The 25,787-nt window shown below is 51.1% G+C and overlaps 1 protein-coding gene across 1 annotated transcript in view; it reads right to left on the reverse strand.

The window, feature by feature from the left end:
* Sgsh (N-sulfoglucosamine sulfohydrolase) overlaps window positions 1-25,787 on the reverse strand; it is a 33,939-nt gene that overhangs the window by 3,496 nt on the left and 4,656 nt on the right. Inside the window, exons 2-4 of the mRNA XM_077670612.1 lie at window positions 18,862-19,128; window positions 10,571-10,721; window positions 1,132-1,370 (exon numbers count right to left, since the gene is read on the reverse strand). Of these exons, the coding sequence (XP_077526738.1) occupies window positions 1,132-1,370; window positions 10,571-10,721; window positions 18,862-19,128 (657 nt within the window). The remainder of the gene's footprint in view (window positions 1-1,131; window positions 1,371-10,570; window positions 10,722-18,861; window positions 19,129-25,787) is intronic.

A 25,787-nucleotide genomic window follows, 5' to 3' on the forward strand; every position in this document is an offset into this window, starting at 1 on the left:
GACATCAGCATGACGCCATCTGCTCCTCCTGTCCCCAAAGCGTCCCCAAACTGTCCCCAAACGTCCCCGACGTGCTGGGCGCGATTGGCGCGTACGTGCTGCTCCGCCGTGTGTGCCACGTCGCGGTTTTGGGACAGACGTCATGCTCCCTGGGTGCGTCGCGATGGTGCAGACCACGGACAGTCTGCGCCCGCGCGCGTCCGCACCGGCAGTGATGCAACAGAACGGTGACGTCATGAGCACCGTCCTGTCATGGCGGTCGCCTTGGAGTTCGTTTTGTCGAGAGCGAAAGTGACACGAATAAACGAGGCTGTAAATAATTTTTTACGCTGCTATCGACCATCTGGGGCGGTATTCTCGAGTTTTGTCCCTTTTGCGTCCCTTTCAAAAGTGTCCCTTTTGGCGAGTCCTGATTGGCTAAAAGCCAACAACCGGAAGTGACGTAACGCAAGCGCGGCAAACCACTGCCAACCTTCCTCCATGCTGCCAACGTCCACCTCTAACCGGAAGTTACGTCACGATGAAAGGGACGCAAAAGGGACGTTTTCAAAAGGGACAGTTACGACAATACCGCCCCTGGTGTGCCATTCTATGATTAGTGGACTGGTAGGCACGCACAGCAGCGAAAAAAAAAACTTAACAGGACAATGTCGTGTTAGTACTCCTTTAACATGCGTTAAATGAAAAAACGAACACCGAGGCCGCCGCCATGACAGGAATGCGCTTGTGACGTCACCGTTCTGATCGCACCACTGCCGATCTGAACGCGTGCGCGCGTCCAGACTGCGCGCCAACCGTGAGCGCAGTCTGGCGCGCACGGCGCGCGCAGGCCGTGCGCGCGTCAACCGCAGCCAGCGCGTTGGCCACGTCACGTGGCCCTCACGTCAACAGTTTAGGGCCAGGAGGAGTAGATGGCGTCATGCAGATGCCGATTGCGAAAGGGTATCCATTCTGAGCTTCTCGTGCGCACAAAGATTAAAATTGATTAAAAATATGATGTACTGAACCGGTACTGTTGAAACTTGCCGGAATGTATCTCCATATACAAAGGAAGCCTTTTATGTAGTTATCTGAAATGTAGTGTCGGTGCTCCTTTATGCTGTGGAAGCTGGTATAGTAAGTGTCCCCTGCCTTGGTCCAGCCGTCCAACCGTCGTGTACTGAGCGGCGATGTCTGCACGAGCTGCCGGCGTGTCGGGAACGAAGGGGGGCACGATCACTTGGTCGGGGTTGTAGTGCTGGGGTGTCCAGTCGGGGATGAGTCCCATGCCAGGAGAGCCGTCGCCAAACTTTTCGCAGAACGCCCCGTATTGCGGGTGCGTGTGACCGCAGCGATGGGGGTCGTGAAATGCGACGTAGAGGAAAAAAGGCCTGCAAAAAAAAAGGGGGGGGGGGGATGCAAGGTCGCTATCAGCTGACGATCAGTTATTTAAATGAAGCTTTCATGGAAGAGGGAGAATGCCTGTGTGTCGAGACCTCGGCGCAATTTCTAAAGATTCTCGGGTGGTTCAAATTAATCTAGAGCACCCCAACTACGACGCGCCTCATAGCATGGGCTTATCGTCAGCGCATTAAAGCCTACAGTTTTAAAGGAGCCATGAAGAGAAAACAAAAGTTTGTTTTATTCGAAAGATTAGGTGTTTCATAGTACCCCAAGCGCTTTCCCGGAAGAAAATGATGCTTTATTCACTGAGAAATAAGGCAATTTAAGCCAAAATTTTAAATCTCCCGCTAAAATTGCACATTTCGTCACGTGAACAATGGCGTCATACGAGCCGGTCCATGAAACAGATACTGAGTATGTCGACTCCATATAGCACCCACACGCGGGAGTCGACCGAGACGGCGGCCATTTTAAAAATACTAGTAAAACCTAGTGCACCCGCAGCACTAGTCATGGAATCGCCTGATCCGGAGAACAGAACTCTCGCCGAGGAGCTCGGGCTTGCGTTTAACAACCTCACACCACTTGAACGCTCAATGCTTCTAAGTGCACGAGCGGCAAGAGTTGTGGGATACGCGGTGGACGGGAAAGCGACCATTCCGCGATAGCCACAACAGACGAACGCCCAGCCGTCGGCACCGCTGCCTCGTCAGCCCCGTCGCGACGGACGAATACTGACTGGTACGTTATGTGCCGTATTTTCAATTTCAGTAGCAGTATCGCTTATGATAGTTGGCCGGTGTCGTGTATGGAAAGCCGTTCGCTCGAGCTCTCTGCTCCGACCAGAAAGATTCGAGCGTCAATGCGCGGTGTGTACGGCAATTTTTTTTTCCCAAGGTCAGAGCGCTTTGACGAAGTCGGCGACGAGCGCCAGCATGTCCGGGTCCGTGCCGTAATCACTTCCTCGGAAATGAAGCGAGCACACTCGTACTTCCTTTAGCTCTCTTTCTCCTCCGTTTGCAAAGTTCACAAAACGTAGCCACTTGCTTCGCCGAGGTTCGTCGTTGGGCAGCACATGAAAGGAGATCTCACCGGCGGGGATGTCGCACTCCCTCGACGATTTGCCCGTACTACATGGGCATTTCAAAACACAGCAACGAAATTTCATTGTAAAGTACTCGAACAAACTGAAGTTTTCAGTGGTTGTAAACTGTAAACGAGCTCGTAACGACAGCAGCAAGCCAACACGACCTCCATACCGAAACCTGTGCGACGAGTGGCACTATCTCGTTGCTGCTCTGTGTTCCTTACTCCCCTTGTTTCTATTTTTACCATTGCTGGTTGGCGATATGACGGCCAACCTCCTGTGAAGGGATTACGATATCAAGCAAGGTCGCGGCTGTGCGTGCTGGGACGGTTCGTTGGCCCCGAAGAGCCTTGAACCCAAAAATTCGTCTGCGCGACGGTGGCGACGGCGAGATGTCGAGTTCGGCTGGTGGTAGTTTCGTACGCATTGGCATACACGCTTGCGTGTTCGTTCGGAACTTCAACCGTTTACTCCACCGTTCTTTGTCATAAAAAGAATGTGCAGTATGTTTCATGGGCATTTAGCTCGCTATGCAAACTGTAAGCCCTGCCTAACATGCGTTTGCTTTTGCCAGCCTCCGCCAATCGCAGAGCATTCTCGAGTGACATCATAGGTTCTGTTGCGGAAAATGAGCTGGTGGGTCGCATGGTCATTTCCTTTTTTCCTAATTATGTAGCTTATTTGAGCGAAGTTTGCGTTATAAGTGGTGTCGTTATGATTCTAACGAGGCAATCTTTCGAATGAACCAAACTTGTGTTTTCTCTTCATGGCTCCTTTAAGGTTTCGCGAATCCTGAACATGTAATTTTTGGTTTTTAGAGTGAAAGCTCTACTATGCTACATCCTTCAAGGTGCAAGCTGCGGAATGCAAGCTGCACCTTTCTTATCGCTTCACTTGCTAGGAGCCTCGCCGCTGTGGTGCCATGTGACTATGCAAAAAATTGGCTGTAGCTTAACTCAGTTATGCCTGGGTGTGTGTAGCGAGAGGTACGGTTAATGTTATTGTTTAGCTTGGTTCTCTCTACAGTTACATCTTTATCGTTTAGCTTCGTATACGCCTGAGTGTGAAGGTTTGGTTGTTACCTCTCGCTAAGTTGCTGTTAGATACGCCGAGCACATTCTTCTGTCCCCGCGCGCAGCTCGTTGCCTCCTCCTGGGGCCGAATTCAGAGACATCCCAACCCGTGGATATCGGAGAAGAAAATAACTTCATAACGAAAGAAGATTTGCAGAATGGCCTGACAGAAATACACGAAGCAGTGCGAGATACACTCCCTGCAGTAATTTCCCAAATGAAACAAATTAGCAGTCAGTTGACCCAACTGACGGAGCAAAATCAAAATCTGGTCGCCCGGGTAGAACGCTTGGAACGACAACAGCAAACGCCCACAAATCGCTTTGCTCGAAGAGAAAAGCCGTACAGCAGACCAGAAACGAACGACGCCACACCTGCGGACACCAAAAACACCGGATATGACGACTCACTCTAAAACCAAGCCGCTGACGACTCCCTCTAAACCCAAGCATCAACCAAAACTAACTATTTGGCAGTGGAACTGCCGCAGCTTTAAAAATAAAAGAGGCGATCTCCAACAGTATGTTTCCCTCCTCTCTGATCCACCAGATGTCATAGCCCTTCAGGAAACGACCTCAATCGCTAAACTGCCCGGCTACTTAACTATCACCACGCAGAACGGGAGAGACGTGTGTACGCTCATTAAAAAGGACATCACGGCCATACAGCATCAACTAACCACTCATAGCCATGATAACATTCTCGTCGAATTAATTCCTCAGAAGACGAAGAAGAAAAAGAGCACATTTGTTCTCAACGTATATTGTCGCCCTAAAAACCACGCCATTGGATTGGCGGATATTATTCGTCAGGCTAAGTGTATCGCAGCAGAAAACCGTTTCATAGTCACCGGGGATTTCAATGCGGCACACACCGCCTGGGGATACACATACCAAACAAAGAGGGGTCGCGAACTCTTGACCATCATGGATGAAGAGCAACTTATTCTGCTCACCGAACACCACCTACCGACCAGAATCGGCACGAGCACGGTGAGGGACACCTGCCCCGATCTTACGCTGGCAGCCAACGCTCCGAGAGCCACATGGCATAACAGAGAGGATAATCTCGGAAGTGACCATATGATTATAGAAACTGTGCTTCCGGGACCTCAATATAGGAGAAATCTAGGCGCAATCAAATTAACCGACTGGAATAGCTTCAGAAAGGCCAGAAGCCAGGCGCAGCAAGAAGAAATCAAGGACATTGGACAATTGGCACAAACGCTAGCCGCAGAAGTGAACACCTACACCAAGAATATTCAGACAAGCACCGAAACGCCAGCAATTGACAACCATCTCGCACACTTATGGGAGGCGAGAAATAGCTTAATGCGGAGGTGGAAACGCTAACGTCATAACAAAAAGCTCAGACGACGTATTGCGCAAATCAACACTGAGGCAGCAACATATGCAGCAAAGTTATGCCACCAAAACTGGGCCCACATGTGCGATGGCCTCAGTGGCAGACTTAGTACCTCCAAAACGTGGAACCTCCTTCGCTACCTCATAGATCCTGCCCGAAGTAAAACTGAAACTTGCAATAAAATGCAAACGATAATGCATAAATTTCAAGGAAGCGAGCAGTCACTCATCACTGCGCTTAGGGACAGATACCTCCCTGAAGTACAACAGGATCAGCTCCCTGATTACACAGGATCCCCGAACTTGGAATTAGACAAGCCCATCACCACGGCAGAGGTACGAGCAGCACTTCTCAAACTCCGCAGAAACACCACTCCCGGCAAAGACAAGATCACCAATAAAACACTGATGAACCTCGACGACACTTCTATAGAGCTCCTCACTAACTATATGAACGACTGTTGGATCGGCAGCAAGCTTCCCAAAGAATGGAAAGAGGCAGAAGTGAGGCTCTTTCCAAAACCGGGGAAAACACCATGTATAGAGAACCTACGCCCAATTTCTTTAACATCTTGCGTGGGGAAACTCATGGAGCACGTCGTTCTACAGAGACTTCAGAACTACCTCGAGGACACCGATCGCATTCCACACACAATGTTTGGATTCCGGCCAAAGCTATCGACGCAGGACATACTACTACAATTAAAAAAAGAAATTTTTGAGACCGCAAGCAAAAATGCACCCAAGGCAGTTCTCGCACTTGACCTAAAGGGAGCATTTGATAATGTAGCCCACATAGCCATACTCAGAAATCTCGCCTCCTTAGACTGCGGAGAACGTACATACGGCTACGTTAGAGATTTTTTAACAGCCAGACAGGCGATCCTGAAAGTAGGCGACCTGCAGTCCAACCCCCACAAATATGGAAGCAGAGGCACGCCGCAAGGCGCTGTATTATCTCCGATGCTGTTCAACATCGCAATGATAAACCTGCCCCAAAAACTTGGAAGCATTCCAGACATAAAACATGGTCTTTATGCAGACGACATCACAATATGGATAGCTAAAGGGTCGGAAGGGGAAATGCAGGAGAGATTGCAGAAGGCTGCAGATATTGTACACACGTACGCGAAAGAATGCGGACTCGCCTGCGCTCCCCAAAAATCTGAACTCCTGCTGGTGCAAAAACGTCGTCATGACCTATCTACCTCGTTCTACATAATGATGGACGGTATACGCATAGAACCCACCGATCACATCAAAATTCTCGGCATGACCTATCAAGAAGACTGCAAGAACACCCGCCTACTTCAAAAACTGGACTCATCCACTGCTCAGATAACAAGAATGATCCGCAGAGTATCGACTCAAAAGTATGGCATGAAAGAACAAGATACGATAAAGCTCGTTCAAGCATTTATAATTTCACGCCTCGCATACGTAACTCCCTACACGATCCTCCAAGCAGCAGACAAACAAAAGCTCAACACCCTTATCAGGAAAGCTTACAAACAAGCCTTGGCCCTCCCACCGACAACATCCACCGAACGTCTTGCAGCACTAGGGATACACAACACCATAGAAGAAATCGTGGAAGCCCATCTCACGGCGCAGCAAGTCCGGCTCGGCCTCACTAGCACCGGCCGATCAGTTTTGACCTCTTTAAAGCTTAACGCTCTCACGGAGACGGAAGATGCGGGCATAGTTCCTCTAGAAATCAGGACAAGACTGAAACTTCACCCCTTGCCGAGGAATATGCATCCCAAACACCATCAAGCACGAAGAGCGGCTAGGGCAGAAGCTCTTCAACGTCAGTACGGAAAATCCGAGGAGGTGGTATACACTGACGCCGCGGACTATGCCCGGTATAAAGTAAAAGCTGCGGTAACCGCCACACCCCACTCCCTCCTCAGTAGCTTAACATTACGGAAGGCAACAACGCTGCAAGCAGAAGAGACGGCAATCGCCCTCGCAATCGCCCAAACCCGAGCATCCACCATCATCACGGACTGCCAAGCCGCATACAGAAATTATGCGGCAGGAAGAATTTCCACACTCGCTCTCGGCATCATCCTTCAACACCCACCTCGGAGAAACATCAGAATAATCTGGACCCCAGCCCACTCTTCTCTCTGCGGAAACTGCAGGCGGCGCACGCCTTCGCTCGAGATTTGGTCAGCCGAGCACCGTTAGAAGAAGAGGAAAGGACAATATACCCCCTTCTCACGTACAAGGACATCACACAGCATTACCGGCTTGGCCGAATGCGATACCCTCCAGTTTCTGAGCAACTAACCAGGCCCCAACAGGCTGCTCTTCGTCAACTCCAGACGAACACATACCCACACCCTACGAGGCTGCACGCTATACACCCCACCCTCTATGATCCCCTGTGCAGACACTGCGGCGTCCCTGCCACGCTTTATCACATGGTATGGGAATGCCAAGTTAACCCCCACATTGACCCCATCCCAAACCCCTCCCGAGAGCAGTGGGAGAGAGAACTCGCTAGCTCTTGCCCCAGCAGACAGCTGCAGCTGATCGAACGGGCGAAGACGGCGGGTTGCTCCAATGGAGCCCTGGACTGAGGGCTCCACCCACAAGGCTTTTCGAAGTAATAAAAGTTGTACTCCTCCTCCTCCTCTAAAAAACAGGCGTCGCTTTGAAATGACGGGGTAGCGCCATGCAAATGCATGTGTTCTGGGGTTGGGGCCGTCGCTTTGGGGTGTTTTCACGGGGACTGAGCCGCAGAAAAGCAGTGTGGCAAGGGCGCGAAGCTACGAGAGAAATGACGGGGGGCAGTGGGTGTCCCTTCGTGCCCTTGCCACACTGCTTTTCTGCGGCTCAGTCCCCGTGAAAACACCCCAAAGCGACGGCCCCAACCCCAGAACACATGCATTTGCATGGCGCTACCCCGTCGTTTCAAAGCGACGCCCCGTCGTTTTAGAGAATTCGGCCCCTGGTTTCATTCCGTCGTTGATCCGCCGCCCTGTCACGAGATGCCGAACTAGCCAAACCATCCTCATCTGAATCCGCTCGCCTGGCCGCTTCGTACTTACGGCGCTTCTCGAGGCGTGCGGCTCGAGCGTTCCTCCTCTGTCTCCTGGGCTCGCTGCCTCCTCTTTGTTTCGTTCCGACGATGTAGCCTGGCTTCTATAAGTCTCTCCGACTCACTTTCCATATCTCAGGACGAATCCCACCTTCTATACATACGATTTTTTTCCTTTTTATAATTTTTAATTTTGTGTCTTTTTTTATTTTGTTGTGTTTTTTATTGTCTTTATTCTTTCTTTTTTTTTTTTTTTTGCGGCGAGCGGCACTGCCAGCTGCGGCGGCTAGGGACCGCTGCCAGCTAGGGAACTAGAGTTCCTCTATATAGCTCACGCAGGGAATAGAGGAACTCTAGGGAACCGCTGAGCTCGCGGGGCGGCCACCGGCCACAGCGAAACGGCGAGAATACGGCCATAGAGGGGAAAAAGCGACACCTGTAGCTCTCGCTACAAAAGGAAACGGCTGCACCACCTGCACTTAAGCCGGGTGGGCAGTTAGTGCGTGCCTTTCAGCGCGAGTGCAAGGATAAATCCAATCACCCAGTGCATGTAGCCAGACGGCAATCTGCAAAATGTCAAGATAAGGTAAACTTTCACGAAACGCTTGGTGCGTAGCCTTTGCTTTCGCTCACGATAACTAGGTTTAGAAGATTTATACCTTGGCCTGTGTCACAAACTCGAGCGTACGACGTCTAAACGTACCGTATAAATTTTTCATTTTATTGTACAGCGCCTAACTCTTCTTCAGCCGTTCGAATCATTCAGTTCGGTTACATTCACCCCTAGACAATATGGAGCTTTCTCGAACGAAGAGACGGTAACACGATCACTCGCCGGCTCGCCGGCGAGAAAACAACAAAAATAAAACCTCCGCCGCTCCGGTTTCGTCGAAGCTTCCAGTACTTTCGAGGAGGTGCACGTGGCCTTGCCAGTGCTAAAGCGCGATGACGATTCTAGAAGGGAGAAAGAGGGAAGTTATTCACTGACGGCGGCGGGCGCGTTGTGTGTTGTGCTCTCTCTCTCTCCGCGCCGGCACGGTTATAAAAAGTGTGCACAAAGGTAAAAAAACAATGTGTGGACATTCCATGGCCTCTGAATTGAAGCTGCCATAAAAAACAAGGGGCTTTTGACCCGTTCTCCGAGACCCGTTCTCCGAGACAATGGCGCGAAATGGGAAATGTGGTTTGTGGTTTTTCGCCGAGAAAACCAGGCTGCTCAGCGAGGCAGCTACAAAAGCCGCCCGCATCTTCCCACGGGGGGAACTCGAGTAAATGCGTCGCATCTACTCGAGTCAAGCAAAGCGTCACGTCAAGCGTAAGCCATGCAAAGACGCCCTTGACTGAATTCCGAACGCGCGCTCCACCGCTTATATACGTTGAGGGGACTGCGTAAGCCGGTCCCAGTCGACGACGTTGGCGTACTTGTAAAGCGGCGTGGACTCTAGGTGTTTGAGCCAACCGCGGATGTTGCTTGGCCGGAGAACGGCACACCGGTTATATGCGCAGCGCGCCCGAAGGAGAGGAAACCACGGAAGAGAGAGTACTGCACATGCGCCGGCCCAAGCGCGTCTGCCGCGGCTATGACACAACGTGCCGCGGCTATGACGCAACACAATCCAACACAATCCACTTTAATCCAATCCAATCCAATCCAATTCAATCCAAATCCAAGCCAAGCCAATCCAATCCAAGCCAATCCAATCGAATCCAATCCAATGCCCCTCGCGAGAGAGTGTTCGAATCCAATCCAATGCCCCTCGCGAGGGATGTGTTCGCTTTCGCCTCGACTCGACGCGCATGCGCAGTGAGCGTGCGGACTACGGACGCCAACGCGGGTGACATCGTGAGTTACTGAAATGCTCTGCATTTAAAAGAGAAGCCGCGCCTAAGCAAACCAGCTACGTTTGGACGTCGTGATTGACAACGGCACCTGCCAGTTTGTACATCACACCACCGGCGACCCGCGCCCTGGAGGACTCCAACGTACTCCCGGGCCTCGAATCACCGTGATCATCTCGGACGGCCTGGCCTACAGCGAAGCCACGCTTCCCAGGTAGCCGAATCGCCTCCGACAGCGGTGCATCGTCCGGCCCGGTCGGTGAATATGCTGGGACTAGGTCTCTCATAAGCATCGAACTGTTAGTTTTCTTTTAGTTAACTGCTCCGATTCGCAATATTCATTTGTTAACGCTCCTGTTTGTATCATTTTGTCTAACTGGACCATTTCTTGTATTTGAATTCCATCTAAGTTGTCTGTCATTATCGATCCGTTACCTCGTGCTTGTGTTTGTGACTTGCCTGTCTAAATATAAGTCTTTGTGCTGTTTTTGTTCAAGGCTCTTGCTCATTCTTGCCGCTCTGGTCGGCGAAAGCCGCACATCAGACGGCCACCCCCTTTGTCACCTGTGCCCTGTGGATTCGGTGGGGTTTGTTGGCTCTCTGGAGTCGACTCCCCATATCTTCCGACAGTGCACCCTAATTTAAGGTTCTTGGTGACAGCCTGTTTTCTCCCTTTCTAATTTGTTCACTTTTCTTTAGGCCTGCGGCTCTAATATGTCTGTTCCACATTTGAGTTAAATTGGATATGGCCGTTTGAGAGCGATGGCCGTCTCACCTCGTGTCGTTGGCAGCTAGGAATCGCCGCACAAGGTGTCTGATCTTGGTAATGTTTCGTCCGACCTGCAGAATGGATTCCGTCTCCTCCGTGTGGGCAAAGTCGAACGGATACACTTCCTCTGGACCAACGTGCTTCTTTCCAATGATTCCTAGTGGAAAGGGACGTAGAGTAGACTCTGAGCACAATGCACTCTGACAACTACAAACTTCGTAACAGTTAGGCACACAGCACGTGGTGTTGACCGACAGAAGTGGCATGTCGTGGTGCTTAACGCCTGTGCAGTAATATTAACACGAACGTGTTTTATGCCGGGATACACCAAGATTTCGATGACGTAACCTCCGTCACGGAAATGACGTCAGTACAACGAATACAGGAGAAACGGCAGAAAAAGTTTCATTGGTGCGGATGGTGCTGCCGTCTGGGAGAAATGAAGCGAAGTAGTGCATCATGACGCTAACGAATGCCGACATTTGGCACCTTGATCGCGTTTGGATCGTATCTTGGACCGTGAACGTTCCCGCGTTCACGGCTCAACGAACCCGTTCACGGACCGAGGTATACGAACTATGCCTCTCGCGTTCCACAACCTGAGCTCGTCGCAACGCAACCCTCTGCCGTACACGCCACGAAGCAGTAGCGAAGTGGCCGCATCTTTTTCGAAGCGACCCGCCAGCAGGACGTCGCTCGCCAAGCACACCCACAAGACAGCTGTCGACCCAGAAACCATGCTTCTTTCGCTGCAGATTTCGCTGCACGTTTCACTCTCGTGTATTACCGATTCGTACTACAGAGGAATCAACTAGTTTTTTTGAAGCTGTCGACTTTCAACAGTCTGTTGTGCTTTCGCCTGTCATCAAACGAGAGCCAAGTGGCCACGCAGTTGTGACTAATGTCCTTGTTGTGCAACCTTGCAAGCATCACTTTTATGTAGTCTAGCCAGCTGAATGCGGCTAGACTGCCGTACCTGCCACCCACATACAAAGTGTGTGGGTGGCAGGTTTGACGTGTGTAGTCTACCGCTCCATTACAAAACGTTCAAGGCAAATTCTGGCTGATGTTTTAGCATTGAGGTCTAGAAAGCTGGTTAATATCAAGTAGCTTCCAGCTGTCATGTGGTAACCAAGGTATTAGTGTACTCTCGTCACCCCATCTCTCTGGAGTGGTGAAAAGGGATGCGTCCAGTCATCTAAAGGCAGAGATGGATTAAGTTGTTTGGAGAGACCTTCGTCCTATGGGGACATTCATCAAATGATTATGGGGATGATGTTCATCCCTGTGTTGTCATAAAACATGACTGTGTCTGGCTATGAGAAGGAATTCGAACTCTGATAAGTCACAATATGTTGTCACAACCTCATTAACCCTTTGTCTGACATGCTGAGTTGAACAAGGAGAGGTATTGAGATTCCACTCTTAAAGGGGTACTGACACTAAATTTCTCGCTTTCAGTTTTAAATGCAGAGCATTTCTTTAACTCACAATGTCTATCGGCGTCCGCAGCCAGCCAGCATGTGCACCCCTCCCCCGCTCCTCCTCGCTCTCAACAACAGGTGCGGGCGCGCATGCGCGTGCTCCGGCGCTGAAAGAGGCGTTGCAGCAGCAGGTGCTACCTCCTCTCCCTCTACTGCGCGCGCTACGAATATAAAGCGGGTATCGGCGCGGCTCACTCCATTCTGCTCCTGCGCTCCCCAAAGACGACTGGCTGGTCCGGAACGTGTGCGACCGCTACGGTCTCGAGTGCGTGTCGGCCCACAACGCAGTCAACAGCAAGCAGCCAACCACCATCCACGGGTCCTGCATAGACCTCGTCTTTGCGTCGACAACGTCGACCTCCTTGTGCGTCCAACCCCTACTCCCGGACCCCTTGACCGTCCACTTCAGCGACCACAAGGCGGTCGTCCTCCGCGTGCAGTGAAGCGGCGACTACTACTACTACTACTACTACAACGATTCCAAGGCATTCCTCACCCGAGTGCCCACGGAGAGGGACCCGACTAAATCCAGAGGCATTCCCCACCGTCAACGCGCGGAAGCAACACGCCTCCCCGACTGCCCTCCCGAGAGGGATAATAAGAAAGAAAAGAAAAGGATAATAATAAAGATCCAACCGATTGCCCCGCAGAGAGGGTGGGGTGCAAACGATGGCAATAAATAACGTATCTCTCTCTCTCAGCTCGTCTCGCAACCCAACTACCCAGCCCCTACGACAACAACTACCACCGCCAACTACCACAACCTACGCCACGTGACCACCCCCAATGCTCTGCATTTACTCGTGTCCCTCGCGCGGGGGCATGCGACGGAAGTTTTTTATGCTGTAAAGAATACCTATTGGCTCAGTAACTACGAAAATCGAACCGAAAGCCGTCAGCCGCCAACACAGAATTAATTATAGCACGTTTATTGCAACCAGTTTCGAACTCGGTCGCCGCGCGGGAAGATGGCCGTTCGAAGGCCAGCCTGCAAACGGGCCAGTCTGACGTCACGGTCTCACCCGTGACGTCAGGGACGTTCGCCGCATCGTCTGCTACAATTGCACACGGTCCGCATTCACCCGAGCAGTCGACATGTCGTCTGAATCGTCAGACTCGGATGAATCGCTGCCACCCGACAGACAGAGCAACTTTATTTGGCCAGGCGATTAGGCCGGCGATGTCTTCGCCGGCAATGTCTTCGCCGTCGTCCGTTTTTTAATATCACTGCGGCTAGAACCGGCGCAGACCGTGATAGCAACAGCTTGTCGCCACTCTTATAATCAATCTGATCGCGAAAAAGAAGTTCCACATGGTTGTTATCAGCGCTGAATTTAAAAGCGCCGTTCAGATATTTGCCGCGATGGTAAGCCTACGCTGACCGGAAGCGGAGGTTCGATCCGACCCAGCACTGCCGGCACCGCGGTGCGGCGAGCGGCCGAAAGATAGCGCCACCTGCGCGCTAGAATCAAAACAGGCCACGGCAGATGTCTTGGTCACCGATCGCTGAAACAGCAATTATCGCCAAAATAAAGCTCAGTATGCGAAAAAGGGGATGATAGTGTGGTGAAAAGTTGTGTAAAGGATGGTCATTCGCAGTTGTACAGATACCGGCGATCAAATATTCGCCACGATACTAAGCCTGAAAAACGCCCGTGTGTACGAGATTTCGGCGCACAATAAAGATCCCCAGGTGGTCAAAATTAATCCGGAGCCCTCCACTACGGCGCGCCTCATCGCCTGCGTTGCGTCGGCGCGTTAAACCCTATGGTCAATCATCAATCAAGTTCCTAACACCCAAGCTGAGCGGAGCAACGCCGAGCCCGCTGGCTTGGGCGACAGTTCTTGCGGCCGCCGCCGCGCGCGAACTCAGTCCACGTTTAGTGCTGCATGTCGTCGCGTGGAAAATAATGCATCTTAATTGGCGTCGTCGTCGCTTTACCCGGACAGGCTTCCACAGGGGCGGATCCAGGTTTTTTTCTGAGGGGGGAGTCAACTTCTACCAGTGATGATGATGATGATAAAAAGGAGGATGAGGACAGTAGCCTTTTTTTATTCACTGAAATATTTCAAACCACAAATACAAGAAATAGAAAAAAAATATTCAACTAGACTTTTGCTACGACCTGAGGGGTCATCATCTAGGGGGTACAAATTCCCAAATTGAGGGGGGGGGGGTCAGGACATCCGGACCCCCCCCTCTGGATCCGCCAATGGGCTTCCACGAGCAGTACTTCGCATTCCGCGAGCTTGCCATAGCACAACTTGGGCGAGCTCGCGCACCGACATCGCACACCGCGACATCGCGCACCGCGCGGTGCCGGTACCGCGCAGTTTTCGGCACCAGTGCAAAGGAACACCATGCACCAGCCACGAACTGAAGAGCAAAGACGTCGAACACGCAAAGTGCTCAAAGTTTGCAAGCATTTCTTGCAAGCACACCCGTACGTCTCCTGCCAAAACGAATACCACCGACAACAGCAGCGCAGGATATCGTTTCCGGTTCCGAAAACGACTATATGACGTCACCCTGAGCCGGCCAGACATGGAGGGTCTTTCCTCCATGCGGCCAGACATGGAGGAAAGAAAAGCTTAGGAGAGGCCCTGACGTCACACCCAGCGCAGCCGGAAACGCCATTTCTGTAAGTCGAATGGCGGACCATTGGCCCTCCATGCCATTGGCGGATTCTTTTTGCCTCTCTCTCTCGGTGCACCTTCTCCGCCTCCTCCGTCCTGTATCGCCTCTCTTGTCGTCTGCATCTGCCAGCGCCGAGCCGGCGGAAATCAGCTGATAGGCAGGTAGAAGGCCGTTTTGCAGCGCGTGACCGTGAATTTAAACGCGCGGTTACACTGTTACACGTCTCCAGTGTGGCCGCAGCAGGTTTGCGAAGCGGCTCGCTCTAACAATGCCGCAATGCTCGGTGCCAGGCTGCAAGTCGCGATCGGTACCCAAGGAATTAGGCGTCACTTTCCACCGGTTAGTGCATCATTCCGCTGACAAGTATTGCTGTACATTGGTGTGCATTCATCCTTTGTTTGCAATCGCCGCCGTTTATAGGTTCCCAAGCGATGGAGAACGCCGCAAACAGTGGGCGAACGCCGTGCGGCTACCGGACTGGAAAGTGCCCAAGTTTGCGTTGCAGTTTCACTGGCAATCCCAGAGATGACTAGTCAATTAAACGGCCGTTCTATATATATAGGTAAGCGTACTTCATGCAGATTTCACGCTAAAAAATTGTGGAATGTTTTTACCGTTGTTCGCGTGCCTTCGATAGAATTTTTTGCGAAGGAGGAGGAGGAGGAGGCAAAACGTTTTATTGAGTAAAAAAAATGAGAGGGTGGGTGGCGTCAATAAACTTTTTTTCGCCAAGTTTCAACTTGTCTCAGTGTCAATAAATTCAAGGTGATATCAGTTGAAAACGTTCATACACTAACCTCGTAGTATGAAGCGTTGAAAAGCGAAATCCAGAGCGAGACCACAAAAAGATCCAGATTCCAGATCCAGCACTCTTCCAGTCAACAGACGGACACCTACTAAGGTAATAGGACGATGGAATTATATCAACTGGGAATCTACCTTGTAACAGTTGCAAAAGCACTGCCGCGCATTGCCGGCCTAGCAAACAATATATTGCAGCGGCGATAACCAAACAATTGAGTTGCGAATCGTTCGGTTGCAAGTCGCCTACGTACTGCACACCGTGTATCACTTCCCGAAAATCTACCAGACGGGTGTCCGCGCGTACGACGGGACGGCGCGTTCACGATATCTGCACTTCAATAGACGCGTCGTGATCGCGACCGGAGCAATAGCTTGACGCGGTACAAGGTGCACTTGCAAGTAGAAATTAAATGACATATTCACATCGGCGCAGCTGTCGCAACTCGCAGCATCCTTTTCGAGTTCCGCAAGACCACAGCGCAGCAAAGCGAAGCAGCAATCTTCGCAATCGGACGACAAGGCAGGCACTGCCTTTCCTCCATGACTGGCGAACGGCGGGCGGGCTGTTGCTAGGACGCCGTTGCTAACGCGACTTCCAATGGCCGCCGAAAACACGTGACTTCCTCCACACTTTTGCCAATGCGCGGGGATAGCTGGGGGCCTCTCCTAAGCTTTTTTTTCCTCCATGCGGCCAGACAAGCCGGACGATGTTTCGTCGTTTCGTCACGCCGAAAGCGATTTCGCTAGTGCTGCCGATTTGTGGAAGCTCGCGGCCGGGTCAATCAAAATCGATTTTAGATGTGATTCCGAACTATTCCAAGTACAAACTAATGAAGCCAATTATATCATGTTTTAGGCGTCAAAATTTGGTGTCAGTACTCCTTTAATGAGGGAGTGGCAGGTTTGCGAGGGACACCCATTGCTCTAGTTGTGCGGCGGGAAGCATACTCTATGGCGGGAAGTGACTGGGGAAGGGTGTCATAAAAGCGATATTCCGTTCCGAGATAGGTACAAGTCCGGCACTTTCGGGGCTAAGCGAAAAACATGTTGATCAGCCCAGAAGCGGATACAGGTTTTTTTAGAAAGGTGTGAGCTTCTATCAGTGATGATGATGGTGGTGATGATGATAATGAGGAGAAAGTTTATAGCCTTTTTTATTCATTGAAATTTTGGAAAACCGAAAATACAATAGAAAAATTAACTAGACTTGTTCTACGACCTTAGGGGTCATCTTCCTGGGCGTATGAATGTAAAAATTAAGGGAGGAGTCGGGAAATCCGTCTCTCCCCTCTGGATCCGCCATAGAGTTAATGGATCCGCCAATGGATAAGCCTCACCCCGCGCCTAAACCAGATAATACCAAGCCACCCTTGTTTACGAAAAGGGTGCGTATAATTGAGCCAAGAGAACATTTTACATTAAAAAAGCCACGAGTCTTGAATACATTTTTGCACTGCTAGGGCTCCAACCCAGGCTGTTTGCGCCGGAACGCGTGATTCTAGCCTTAGGCTATGAACAGTGGGCTCTTTAGCTTGGAAGCTGGAAACACCATCTTTGGAGGCCGCCCTTTTTTTGCTTGTATTTTGCGCGTAGTCGTCACCTCAACCGCCTTCGCTCGCTCCTCTGTCGTCTGCTTCGTCTTTGCCCGCCGACCATTGGCTACCGGCTGGGCCGCGCAGTGACGTTGAGCCTCGGTGGGCCGGCTTCGGCGCCGTTGCTAGGACGCGGTTGCCGTCGGCCTACGATGGCCGTGAAAATATGACGCCACTTCTTCCACATTCCTCTCAATAAGCTGTGGCTAGCGGGGCCTATCCTGAGCTTTCTTTCCTCCGTGCTCAAAACAAGAGGAGTGTTCGAAGTGAACCAGCAGATGGCGCTGTGTGAGCACATGAAGTCGACACGCTGTGGCTAAGGAAGGCTAGAAGGCTAACGATGAAATACGGAAAGAACAGTGAAGACTGCAAAACAGCCAAGGTAACCAAAACAGAGGCAAGGCAGATTGAAACGAATCAATGCAGAGCAAGCTAAAACGTCGTTAAAGATGTACAGGGCTGAGAAATTGGACATGAGAAAGGAAAATTTCTATGATAATTCCAAGGGCAGTGCTTTGCTTTTTGAGGCTAGAGCAGGTTGCTTGCGAACTAAGAGCTTTGTGGGCAAGTATTCACAAAATGATGGGGTATGCGTGATCTCCGGAAAACAAACAGAAACTATGCCGCACATAGTGTTAATTGGAATGCGAGTGCATCCATCCAAATCTACATAAGGGAAATATTGGGCTTCCAGAGAGGGAGTTAACTTCAAGGCTGTCAAGGCAACAACAACAAAAAGATTATAATGCTGGTGGGCGAAAAGCAGAGATGGGAATATTGGCTAGGACAGCTGCCACCTGTAAGAGGATAAAAAGTATTTTGTGCGTAACAAGTTTTTAGATGCGACTGCATCTCATTCACTCGCCTTGTCCCTGCATCCGGCGTCGCCGGCGTCCGCCGCTCCCCCATTCTCCTCGCCGCGCAAGCTGCGCTCTCCGCCGCTCTCCGCCGCTCACCCCCTCTCCTCTCCGATAGCGAACACTCTCTCGCGAGGGGCATTGGATTGGATTCGATTGAATTGGCTTGGATTGGATTGGATTTGAATTGGATTAAAGTGGATTGTGTTGCGTCATAGCCACGGCAGACGCACTGGCGCCGGCGCGTCCCCTCACCGTTATGCGCGCTATAAAACGCGGTGCCTGCGCCGCTGCGCTCCATCGTTCCAGCGCCGTTCCTCCGCTGTCCAACGCTGCAACGTGAACCCCCTATGCGTCGCATCTACACAGGAGTTCCCGCGAGGGGAGGTGGGAGTTTTTGTGCCTGCCCTAAGCAGCGCTATATTCGGTTACAACTCAAGAACGGCACCACCTCATGTAGTGTATCACTCCGCCAAAGCGCCGGACCCGTGACGTCAGCGCGCGCGAGTTTTGAAAGGGGTTTGCTATGAATGCGTGATATCGTCTGCCTTGTCTCACGCAGTTTGTTTGTCGTCACTGGAGTCGTTTATAAGCATATTATGTCCAAAAAATCATGGGAACGGCTCACGCCATGTTCAAAATATTCCCTGTAACGCCCTACTTGCGCCGCGCGGAGAAACATCCGGCTACGGTTATAAGGCACAGCGGCAACTTCCGGTGCCGTTCTTAAGTTGTCACCGAGTATAGTATTAAACGAAGAGGGTAAAACATAGGTATATTAGTTGTTTTTTGGTAAGATAACCGTCATCACCCTGCTACAAAGGAGATACTACTATCATTATCAAGTGGCGGGCTTGTACCCACAAGGGAACGGAAGCTCGCCTCGTGGAAAAGGGGCCCGGGAATGCGTGCTCACTCTCACCGGTTCGAACTCCGTGTTGCGAGAGAATCAAGGGCAGGGACTTGACCTCCTGGAAAGACTGGAACGCGTGCACGCCCTGGTGCAGGCCGTACATGCCGTTCTGGTGGGACGGGAGGCCAGACAGCAGGCACGACCGGCTGGGCGAGCAGCTGCTCACGGCGGTGAAGGCCCTCCGGAAGACGGTTCCCCGCTGGGCCAACTCTGCCAGGTGGGGCGTCTTGCAGACGGTGTTGTTGTACACGCTCGTCTCGAAGCCCCCATCGTCGGCTGCGTATGCCGGGTCTACGAGTTGATAAGTGCACTAGAGAAAGTAATGCGAGGAAAAGTTGATGTCGGCGTACCACTGATGACAATATGCATCAGCTGGCTGGTTTTTGACAGGCTTCTCCCTGATCACCCCCTCTTCACTGGCCCCCTCCCCTCCCCAAAAGCATTTGCCCACTCTTGCAAGCGAGAGATGCTGGGTCCTCACCCGCAAGAGTCCTGACAAGGAAGAGGCACGCGAATATGTTGAAGCTATAGGACAAAGGTGGCATTAAGGCCCTTGCCTTATGGACGACGCCAACATCGCCTGGATGATGCCAGTCCCCATGATACTTTGCACATGCATTTGCATGTGGTGTGAAAAATACATTTATTACCTAATGGGGAGGGTTCTTTGGCTGGTAATATCGATTTTAATGTCATGACCACGGAGCAAGATAAACAGGAGCGCCGACTTCGCTCTCTCCTGCGGGCTCTTGTCAGTATGATTCTAACGAGACAATCTTTTGAATGAACCAAACTTGTGTTTTCTCTTCATGGCTCCTTTAAGACACGGCCTCCGCGATCGGCTGCCGGCGGGCGGCCGCCGGCCGTTGCTAAGGGATCAGCCGAACGCTGGCGGCGCCGCAGGAGGTAGAGGCGCGGAGAGAGAGAGAGAGAGAGAGAGAGAGAGAGAGAGAGAGAGAGAGAGAGAGAGAGAGAGAGAGAGGGAGAGAGAGAGAGAGAGAGAGAGAGAGAGAGAGAGAGAGAGAGAGACAAAGAGAGAGAGATCAAACTTTATGTATGTCTCATGGGTTTAGGAAGGAAGTGTGGCGGAGCGCCGCGACGTCACCTATACCAGAGTCCTTCAATGCCTCTCTGGACATGAAACTTCGCCGTCACGCTATGGGAGAGCTTCATACGCTGCCGCGCCGCGGCGCTGGTGTTGATCGGAGGGCAGCCGGGGGCGTGGTCAGAGCGCGTTTGGCAGGGAACGGACCACAGAGTAAGATAAAACAGACGTTCGCCGCCTTATCAGCAGTGCGCTCTCGCTTTACGACTCACGGACTCATCATTTCGTGAGTGGCGAAAAAATTTGGCGCGAACGGGCATGCTGCTACTGCGTTCCTGCCTGCCGGTCGGGCTACAGAGCAGCGGCGGCCGCCCGATGCCCTCCGATCTGCGGTTGCGCCCCTCACGGTAGCCATTGTCCCCGTACGAAACTTGGCCGGCAGTTTCATGACCAGAGAAGCATTGAAGGACTCTGCCAATACTTTCGCCTGCCTGCCGTTGACCTAAGGTTCGACTAACGTTAGGCCTAGCAATGGCGGCATCTTGCTAAAGGACCAGCCGAACTGCTGGCGGCGCAGTGGGATGGCGCGATGCGGGTACGCATCGGCGTAACGTTGGGGCTAACGCTAAGATATCGATGTGGTCGACAGCAGAGTTTTCTGCTGTTTTCTGCAAGGGGTGAACCGACGTGGTCGTCCACGCCGCTACGCAACAGCGGAAGAGGCAAAGGAGCAATACAGCGTGGTCCGACACGCGAAGAGGCAAGGCAACGCAATAATGCAGCTTCACATCTCAGAAATGCGATTTGAACGCCTCAATGAGCATTCGAATCGCTAACAAATTTCGCAAACACCGCATAGCGCACGTATGCTTTCGCATTGTCACAAATAATTGAACTAGCGCGTCTTCCACAATTTTTAATAGCAGAGCTGCGTGCGTCACGTGCGGAGCTCGCCAAAAATACCAAGAAAAATTCCAAGTGCACGTGAGCGTGCGCCTCACGAGGAGCGCCCAGCGTCGGTCAGCTCAACCATCTAGAACACTCTGTCCAGCGTTCGTGGCGTGATCTCTCGCACGCTATTATCCTCGCAAGTTCACGTGCGTTCGCAACTAAATTTTTTTTTTCAATTGCGATTGCATGCCCTTTGGCATAAGGTCCTACAGGTACAAGTTGGCACCCGTTTCACGGAGCAAGTCCAGAAGACAGCGGTGGTGGGGCCCCCACAGCCATCGCTGAAGATTGTGGGGTCTCCCAGGATGCAGGCCTGTGCCGCGGAGGTGTCGGGCTCTCGCTGCACTGAGGGAAGGGCACATCCATAGAAGTGGTTGGTGTCGGAGTCCTCGGCAGGAGCCGTACAGAAGGGGCAGTTCGCGGTAAACGGGGCATGGTATCGCGGAGGCCACGCCCGGGTTACCGCAGTAGAGAGGGCCACCCCAACCCGTAGTCTACGCAGCGGGACCTAAAGTGGCGAGCACAGACCAGTTCACAATACAGACGCCGGGTTCGCGAAGCCGGTTGCCTCCGGTTCTGGCGCGTGAGAGATGCGAAAGCCTGTGGGCAAAACGATCCAGCTTCTAGAACTTTCAGCGGCTATAGTTCGGAAATCCATTTGCGGTGCACCAGCCGGCACTCCGACAAAGGGAGAGGGGCCGCCAGCTCTGCTGTTTCTCCAGCCTTGCACCCCTAGTGAAAGCTGCGACTTTTTTTTTTAGCCTAAAGAACCAAATTATCGATATAATATTTAACCAGTGCTGTAGGAATATCACGAAATGCAATAAAAATTGATTGCTGCGCAGTTATACAAATCTGGGGCGGTATTCTCGAGTTTTGTCCCTTTTGCGTCCCTTTCAAAAGTGTCCCTTTTGGCGAGCCCTGATTGGCTAAAAGCAAACAACCGGAAGTGACGTAGCGCAATCGCGGCAAACCTACTGCCAACGCCCACTGCTTAACCGGAAGTACGTCACGATGAAAGAGACGCAAAAGGGAGTTTTTAAAAGGGGCAGTTACGAGAATACCGCCCCTGTATTACATACCGTCCTCCTCCCGACATAACTGATAGTTGAAGTATTGCTTATAAGTTAAAGGAAAGCGAAGAGTGTCAGCTTTGCTCCCCCTGTCTCAAACCATCTGCCGAATGTACACAGCTCCTACAAATGCACGTGTTCAGCTGGTACCGGCGTTCCTCGAGCAAACAAGCGCTCCCGTGGGATTTGATTGATAGTGTTATCGAGTTTGCTTAATGCAAAGAGTGCTTCCCATGCAAAGGCAGTCATCGGAGATTAATTTGCCTGTAATTTCATGCGTTTAACCAATGGCTACTGCAGGGGAAGGGATCCGCAGGAAGGAACGGCATCCATTGCCAACTTATCTAAAAGACAGGGTACTAGAACTTTTCTCAGGAGTTCTTGTTGAGAGGCCATTGACGGGGTCACGAAGACAAATACAATTGAGTTTGATTCATTAAAGGACCGCTTAATCTCGATAACCATTTTCCGTAAACTTCAAACTAAGCGACATAATTAAAGGGAAGGTGAAGCGGTTTTAGAATTAAAAGAAAAGTTGACTAGCAGCAAGTACACATTGAATAGTTCATGTGTACGAAATATTTTCGCAATACATGCAATAGAAGCGGCGCAATGAGCAAACAAAAGTGGCCCGATGCCCCGCCCCCATCTCGCCGCGCCATGCCGGAAGACCGAAGAGCGCGAGCGAAAACCGGCTGAAAAACGTCATACCAGGACTTCCGGCCGGATCGGCCGCCTCGGCCATGCTCTTTTCGCCGTGTTTCCTTGTGAATGATACTTGTTGTTGTTGTGGTTGATAGCACTCATTTGTACAATTTTCGTGTTCAAAAAGTATGCACGAACGCCAAACGAGGCATACGTTATCATGCCGTATTCCTAAGCAGAATAATGCCACGTCGGGATGCTTGATAACATACGGAAGCGACAACCGAGATGGCTGTGCTTGATGACAGAAAATATACTACACTACGTTAAATACTTTGTAAACCGCTCCAATGCGTTTTTTTTTTTTTTTTTTTTGATGCGACGGACGCGAATGTTGACATTAGATTCTGGATTTAGGCAGGATGGGGAATACTGCTGTACTTTGGCCGGGGATGTTTTGTTCCATTCCAGAAACCAAGTCACATTTGTTCAGGAAATACTTGTTTCGTTAAACGCGTCGGTTTTATTTCCCTATGGGCTCAGGACAGTGTTAAAAAAACAATTTTTTTGGCGAAACTAAAACAAGGGGCCAATCCTGATAGAAGTTCTCTCCCGGCTAAGAGGTCAACAGTATTCCTACAAAGTAAAAGAACCAAGACAACCAGATTACTTATTTTGCAAGTATACATGTCACGATAAGGTGATGTTTGTCTGGAATTAAAAAACAAACACCACTCCGAACCACCACCGTGCCATAATTTGTGTTGACTGCGGGGGCCTAATTTTTTGCCCAAGATTCCGTGTGGCTGCATATTATAACCTGGCAAGCACTTGTTGTCACTGAACCTCAAGTGTGCTCCAGTGATAGTCGGTGATATATATAATGATGATACTAAAAAAAATTAGGAACGAAGAGTAAATATACGGCCTCTGTCGGACTAGCGCGGTAAATGCTTAAATCTAGAAATGCTGAAACAGGCCAACGATTCATTATCACAAACGTTTAGTGATTGTTACCTAAAGTAACGTAACTACAACGTAACTGCCATGTCCGACTGGTCTGTTAATTATAACGAGGTGGCCGTAATATTGTAGCAGAATGCGCAACGCACAAGCGAAAATCAAGCCCTACTACAGCCAATAATGCTGAGCAGGCACTAGTATGCTGCAGTGTTTTCAGAATAAATGCATGTGAAGCAGTAAGACGCCACTCATCGAAGTGCAGCTAGCAATCGCGGAGGCGCCGTAGCGCCGCTGCCGAAATGGCGCGCGCGTGTGGGTCTGTGTACGGGGATGAGTAACGGGGCTGGGGTGGGCGACAATGAACAAAGGAAATGCGGAAGCAGAGTCTGCTTGTTGGTTTATGCGTGTACCGGAAAGATGTGTCTCGCATATACGTTTACAGCGCATGAACGCTATTTTTTCGCGCAGTGCACGTTCGTGCTTTTCGCTGGTAGATTGTTTATAAAACGCCCATTAATCTTCGGCATAAATGGTTTTGTGTATAATAAGAAACAGTTAAGACAGTACCTAATATTAACATAAGGTATAAAATCCCCCTATGCTGGTTGCCTAATTCAAAAATATTTTGATGGAACCCACTAGTTGACGTCACAGTCACTGCTTTGGGATTCTCTGTCGTGTAAAGCAAATTTAAGCTCCAAGATAGTTGAACCAACAGCACGGGAAATTATAAAACAAACTTCCAGTCATGTGCGAAAATTAAACTGCAAGCTAAATTGCCGCAAAGGTAACCGTGCGATCGTTCCCAATGCTTCCGACAACCCGCGCGGCCGAAGGGTGTCCTCCTTTGACGTCATGACGGGCGCAACCAATCAGGGGCGTCAAAAGACGAAAAGAGCGTGTATTTCAAACGGGGCCGCGCTTATTGCAAGATAAATGCCACACTGACTCATGTACGATAAATTTCAATGTGATATTCGGAATCAGCCCGCAAGAAACTATATAACTGTTAATCTAACTCAAATTTTTTGGAAAGCGCTTCAGCTTCCCTTTAAGGAAGGCAGATGCAGCAGTGGCGACTCTCCGGCCACTTTCCAGCGACTTCCCTATGACGTCACAGAATTTTGTCGACCGCCGACCTACGAGAAGCATGACTGGGTATTGTTGCGACCGTGAGGGCGCACCCGAGCCGAGCTCCGTCACCTCCGACATACGTGTGGTAGCGTGGTGTAGAGCGAGCGGCCAGCCGCTGTTGCAGCCGTGAAGAAGTCCAGAGGCCGTAGGCTAACGTAACTGTTTACTTCAAAGCGAGAGGTGAGCCGAAGCCAAAGAACAATGCCCCGACGGGCGAGGTAACAGTACAGGACTCGAGCAGAGTGACAGCATGGATTCACTGCTCAAACAGGAATGGGTTATAGCGCTTGAGCGGGGTCTATTTATACCCAAAGCGCTAACGGTCGAAACAGCATTCCCTCTAGATTGTGCTCGAACGTCACAGACACACACAACACTCGTTCCAGAGTTCGTGAGCAGTCGGTAGTAGCGGAGCACGCTGAGTCCTAGAAAGGGGAGAGAGGAGGACTCTGCTGCGATCGCGGGGCCTCTGTGTCCTTGAGGCGCGTTGAGACGTGCCTCGCCGGGCCGGCAACCGTCGAAGTTTGAAATGCGCCGAAAGCGAAGCGTCTGACCCGGGCGTTGTCGAGACGTGAAAACATGAGTCACCGACACGGTGGGGATTGTTTGAAAGGCGCACGTAGTGGCTTCGCCGCACAGCCGAGGAGTGATGAGACGAAGCCCAGCGACGGGCTCAGTCGTAACAGCATTTGTAGTGGAGCCTGTACAGTTCCGTTTGATCGCATCACCTGAATGCTACCGAGCAGTGAACACGTTGATACAAGCGTTCTTAAGCGCTAACCACATGGAGCGATTTTTCCAGCGATGCGACGAGCGACGCGACTAGGATCCGCAGGCGCTCTCGCCGAGGCAACCACATGACAGCGACGGCTCGAGCGACTGAGGACGGCGATTTCAATGTTGCCGCACTGCGCATAGTAACGCGCTTGGTACGCTGGTTGTTTACAAACATTTTTAAAGCAAAGCTTTTTACCTCTACCCCCCGATGGTTCTTTCGCGACCGTTGGTGTCACCAGAAAACTCCAGCGAAGAAATGAAAGAATTTACTGGCACCGCCGGGAATCGAACCGGGAACTAATAGACTAACAATGTGAGAGCCCGTTGTCTTACCGATTTAGCTACGA

Source organism: Haemaphysalis longicornis, unplaced genomic scaffold (genome assembly GCF_048455015.1).
Source record: "Haemaphysalis longicornis isolate Haplotype H1 unplaced genomic scaffold, Haemaphysalis longicornis Haplotype H1 scaffold_5, whole genome shotgun sequence".
NCBI lineage: Eukaryota > Metazoa > Arthropoda > Arachnida > Ixodida > Ixodidae > Haemaphysalis > Haemaphysalis longicornis.